Genomic DNA, 5,755 nt, shown 5'->3' on the forward strand with positions numbered 1-5,755 from the left:
GGCCCCTCCCCTTCCCCCTCCCCTCCCTCTAGCCGCCCTCGCCGCCTTGGTCCCTTGCGGCTGACATCGTGAGCCTCCTGCAGCGGTTGACGGGCCTCCAACCTCTTCTGAGGCGTGCTTTCCCCGCCCTCACTAGACGAGTATTGGCCACCCGCTGTGCTTCGTGCGTTTCGAGTTCGACCCCGTGCAAGACGGGACACTGCCAGCCCACCTTTCAAGGTCTTTGACCGACGACCAAACATCGACATGTTTGAAATCTTTGGAGTTGTCGTCTTTAAAGACTCGCAAAGGCGCTCTCAGAATGTCGGCTCCACTAGCTCCGCTTTGGTAATTCGTCGCTTCAGTCTTGTAGATCGTGCAAATTTTTTTGACATCTCTGTCGTATCGGTCAAAATGACTGCAGAGCATCTTCAAGTTGCGGCGGTGGGCCCCCTTCGGCTTTCTCTCGTTGTAAGCTTCAGTGATCTTTTATCAAAAACACAAGCGGTTTTGTTGATTCCCGGCGATGAGATCGTACGAGATGCTGACCCAAGCGTTGTACAGAGCCAACGTCTCTTTGCGGCTGTATGGATGACGGCCTAGCTCCTCGTCCTCTTCCTTATTGATTCATGCAAAGATGCTCCTCTGAAGCTGGAGTAAGGAATGGCATCACACCTAGCGCCAGCGCTCGCCAGCCCCCAATCCGAAACGAGAGGCGCGACAAGACCGGGACGAGATGGAGACTTGCATCGCTGTCTCGATGCGGTCTCGTCTGAGATACGATGCGGATGCTCTTAGCGCCACTCTCCATCCACCTAAAATCTTACTCCCCCGTCCCTTAAATTTTATCACATTTCTCCAATTCCATCTATCCCACAAAATTTTTCACATTTTACTTTTCACTATTTTTGGTAGTGGATCCCATGATCCACTTACTCATTCCAACACACATTTTATTATAAAACTATATAAAAGTAGGACCCACTCTCCACTAACCTTTTCAACCCAATTTCAATTATATTTCTTAAAACTTGTGCTCGGTCAAAGTGTGACAAAATTGAAGGGACAGAGGGGGTAGTTCTTTGCTCACGGAAAAATTATTTTGTCCACTCAATCATACGTGTGTATGAGTTGGCCACGCGCAAGTGGTAACTTAAGGCCAAACATTTCAGATTCGAATTCACTTTAGCACAATCTTTAAATTTATATTCGTTAGCATGTAAAAAAATATCCAGATTTATATCATTGATTTTGGCCGCTCACTGAAATATATTAAAATGATCCATATTTATATCATTATGAAATTTGGTGTACTGACCAAAAAATGATTATCTCGCAATCATAATGTCAATAACCATGTAACTTTAAAACTTGACTGGAATTAATCAAAGACTGAGATAGCCGAGTATATCGTGGTTGCGCTATTACTATCAGCACTTAATTAAAGGGAAATATAATCACATAGAACCCGTCGCAAATCACACTTATTCCAAAGCGTTTAATACTTGTAATCAAACGAAAAATTGTAGCTATGCAAACCTTTGTGAGCACATCATTTATTCGATAAATTTTCCAGTATGCAATTGACTCTCATCATTACTTTTACTCACGTAATGAACCCTAGTCAACACTCCCATTCAAATAATCAGCTCTAGTATTAATTTTAAAAATGCACGTTCGAAAATTATAAACTCTGAATGATTTAGTGCACCCCCAATTAAAAAACTGAATTAAAGGTGAAATCATTGATGATTAAAAGTGACTAATACAAATTAAAAAAATTTCAGAGTGGGACAATGGAACGACTAAATTTGGATAAATTATCTCACGGAGTTGTATCAAGTCCTTGAAACATTTAAAGTTTAAACCCAATTTAAAAGTATTGTTTAATTAACGGATTCATTGCTTAGTTCACTCAAACACTTTAAAGTTTTAATGAATTTCCTTCCCAAAAATATATACTTGACCGACACTAATTTGTGGATCGCACGCTTTAATAGATTATCATGAATCACGACGTTGCAAATAAAAATAAAAAATAGCTTAAGACAAAAATTCGAAGTTGAAGTGACTAGTATTTTTTTTTTCAATTCAAATAAACATCTGTTCAAAATTTAAAACAATAAATAAATTTCAACGATGGAAAAATGAAAAATCTGTATCCTAACTCCTAATCTAACAGAACTAGAACAATTAATCGGAAAAAAAACAAGAAAAATGAAAGAAATAATTATGTACGTATCTCTGATACTTTCTTCTCAAACATGAATGCCAAAGACGGAATGGCTTCCCTCATCGTCGTCAAAATCTCAGACGCAGAAGGCCTAGTTCCAGGCGTCTCAGAAATGCACTTCGCCGCCAGCTCCGCCATCGCTCTAACTTCTCCCAAATCCACCTCCCCTCGCACCAGCCGCGGATCCACCATCTCCGCCGCGTTCATCAGCAGCGCCGGCGCCCTCGCCGCTAGCCTCTCTCCGGTGGCGGGGTTGAACGCCTCAATTCCAGTAATCAATTCCAAAACAACAACTCCGAAGCTGTACACGTCGTTCTTCTTCGAAACCAATCCCGTTCTGAGATACAGCGGATCGGTGTACCCCGGCGATCCCGTGATCATCGCCGCCGCCGATCTGCGCTTCCCCGACGCGGCGACGGCGGAGGAGAATCCGACCCTCGCCGATCCGAAATCGCAGAGCTTGCAATTGAGATCGCCGTCGAGAAGGACGTTCGAAGGCTTAACGTCGGCGTGGACGATGTGAGGGGCGCAGGTGTCGTGGAGATAGGCGATCGCGGAGGCGAGCTGGAACGCGACGGCGGCGCGTTGATTCCACGCGAGCGGAGGAGTGTGGGAGGCGTGATGGAGCTTGTGGTGCAGGGTGCCGTTGGGGACGAACTCCATTATCAGGGCGCCTTGATCTTCCGCGTAGCCGAGGAGCTTCACGATGTTTGGGTGGCGGATGTGGAGCAGGATTTGGAGCTCCTGGTTGAAGGCGTCGTACACGCGCTGGCTGCTGCCGCTGCTGCAGTAGAGCTTGACGGCGGCGGCGGAGTGGCGGAATTGGGCGAGGTAGACCGTGCTGAAGCCGCCGTAGCCGATGACAGTGGCGAAATCCTTGGTCAGTTTCTGTATCTCCTCGTATGATAAGCGGAGGCCGCCGCCGTCGGAATTAGAGTGTTTTGGGGATTTATCAACGGAGACGGCGGCCTTTGATTTGCACTTAGAGAGTTTGCGTTTGAGGAATTTGACGGGCCCCATGGATGGATGGATCGCGAGTTCATCAATGGGGTGGTTGTTATAAAGGGGGAAGCAGGGGCTGAAATTGACTAGTTCACTTCATATTCCTCTTATTTACTACTACTATTTATTTATTTATTCATGGGAGTATATATATGTATTTTTTTCTTTAATTTTCAATTTTATTAGTATGTTTTAGTTGATTTATTTTTATTATCAATCATTATGCAACTAATTAGAGGCATATAATTATTTTTAGAATGGAATACTGAAATGTATGCCAAATGGAAGAGCGTAGTGTAGTAGGAATGATGGAAGTGAGTAGGAAGGAAGCGTGAAAGAGAGTTTTATTAAAATAGTGAGAGATTAAAACGTGAAAGATGGAGGAATAGCAGAGGGCACCGGCATGAGAGAGGAGGTCCCCATGCATGGATGTGTCCCTACAGAAAATGGGACGGCTTCTTCTTAATTCCACTCGTGGAGTTTGGTGATTGCTACTATTCAATCCTATTAATTAGTATATGTATTTATGTGAATTTTTAATTTGTCTGTATTTAGTTGATTGGAAGGGGAAGGATGTTGAATTATTTATGTGGTACACAAAATATGATCTTTGATTTTATTATGTGATTTTTGTTTTATGTATGGTATGGACCTACCAATCTACCGTATTAATTATACGGTGAATTCGCGTTTGCACATTTATGTTCGTATATTTCGATCCTTTTTTCTATATATTTTGTCAATCTTATGTAAAGAAAAAATAATACTTTGATTGGATGCTTTCGAAACCATATACATCAATATAACGGGTGAATAAAACAATTTTTATAATAATATTTTACTCTTTCATCCATAATCAAGAACGGTAGTGGTGCGATCAACAAATGAGAGCGGTGGAGTGTTGCGATTTTAGTTATGGAAGAACTGAAATCGCAAGCTCAATCACACCTACGCACGATCCACAGCGTAATCGACACAACAACTCCACAATCCACACCACAACACCACCAATCAATGTCAAATCAACAAGATCAACACCACAATTTATACAAAAACAGAGAACTCAAGTAATCAACTAATAACACCAATTGCAGAATGTAATACGGATGATTTGATAGATTCAGATGATCAAATAAGAACAAAGGAATTGAACGATAATGAAATGCGAACTAAACTAAGATAGAAGTGCTTCGGATCCACGATCCTCAGCCCGAGCTCAACGGAGAATCACCGGATCACCGGATTCTCACGATGACCCTAGCTCGCAAGCTAACACACTATTTTCATGACTGCAATTGAAGAAGATGGCCTCTGTATTTATACTCCTCATTTTTGCCTTCTCTCATTTCTGTTTTAACAGCTGACGTGGCACTCCAGCTGGCACATAAGTTTTGTGATCGTAACAATCCATCCCCCTTAAGATTCCTTGTCCTCAAGGAATCATGGAGACAAGCCTATTGACCTTCTTCTTTATCATGGCTGCATCTCTCAAGCACACAAGGACTCCTTCTCTTCTTTTCTGTTTGGCTTTGCTGATTCCATTATAACTCTCATGCTGACGTGGCTTATTCCTCTCCACCTCAACTTGTATGACGACAATGAATTTGTGATTGCAACAATCCCTTCCCCCTAAGATTCCTTGTCCGCAAGGAATCATGGAACCAAGCTTCTTGTGTCTCATCTTTCCTAACTTCATATTACCAGCTAGTGGCACCATAACCAACTCCGTAAGCACGGATGTAGCAGGCTTCTCACCCATATGAACATACTTTCGATTGATCCCGTGACTCTCATTGATAACTCTCACTGAAATTTCATTAGAATCCTCTTTTTCCTCTGTCATTAAGCCTGCAAACTTCCTACAGTTAGTCCACAATTCTCTCAATTTGGTCATATAGTCGACCATCTTCCTGAGCTCCTCCTTCGGTTTACTAGAGCTGATCTCCACTATCTTCTTGATAGTCCATCCACATTTTCTAGTAACCAAACAACAAGAATAGTCCACAACAAGGTCGAAGACAACACAACCTTCTCAACATTGCCGACAAGTACATTTCTGATCACCCTGCACAACTCCTCAAATTTCGTAACCAATTCTTCCCTCTTTGCCTTCCAAGTGTTGTCGATCAGCTGTGTAAACATCAAAGGAGAAGAATTTCCCATGACATTTTCTGAAGCTTCATCCTTAAACTCCTCTGATATAACCTCATAAATCAAGTCCACATTTGCTTCATTAAGTTTCCCTTCCAAATTTCCATCAAGTGAATCTGAATAGAAAGAGTAAGTATATTCACCCTCCTCACTTTTGGCAGAGCTTATTTCCTCACTACCCCCATTCCCTCTGCAAGTCTTCTTAGCCCTAGGCACTTCCAAAACATTTTCCTGCATATGAGTAGCTCTAGTCACGCCCCATCCCTTAAAGACCAAACAACTTACAAAGAAAACAGTCATGAGCTTCATCTTTCCCATAGGTTTAGTAACACAAATGGACAGCCACTTCAGTGAAGGATGATTACTGCTTTTGAAAGCAGAAGTCAACAT

General features: G+C 42.5%; 1 protein-coding gene across 1 annotated transcript; it reads right to left on the bottom strand.

Annotated features, from left to right (window-relative positions):
* Positions 1-2,038: 2,038 nt before the first annotated feature.
* Positions 2,039-3,369, bottom strand: LOC125197946 (probable receptor-like protein kinase At4g10390). Its single transcript, XM_048096441.1, has one exon. It carries the CDS (start codon positions 3,230-3,232, stop codon positions 2,210-2,212), a length of 1,023 nt encoding a protein of 340 aa, XP_047952398.1. The 5' UTR covers positions 3,233-3,369; the 3' UTR covers positions 2,039-2,209.
* Positions 3,370-5,755: the final 2,386 nt, after the last annotated feature.

This window comes from Salvia hispanica, unplaced genomic scaffold (genome assembly GCF_023119035.1).
Source record: "Salvia hispanica cultivar TCC Black 2014 unplaced genomic scaffold, UniMelb_Shisp_WGS_1.0 HiC_scaffold_1111, whole genome shotgun sequence".
NCBI lineage: Eukaryota > Viridiplantae > Streptophyta > Magnoliopsida > Lamiales > Lamiaceae > Salvia > Salvia hispanica.

What these genes read in the sequence shown, in the direction of transcription:
- LOC125197946 (XM_048096441.1), bottom strand. Translation starts at nt 3,232, where the DNA reads ATGGGGCCCGTCAAATTCCTCAAACGCAAACTCTCTAAGTGCAAATCA.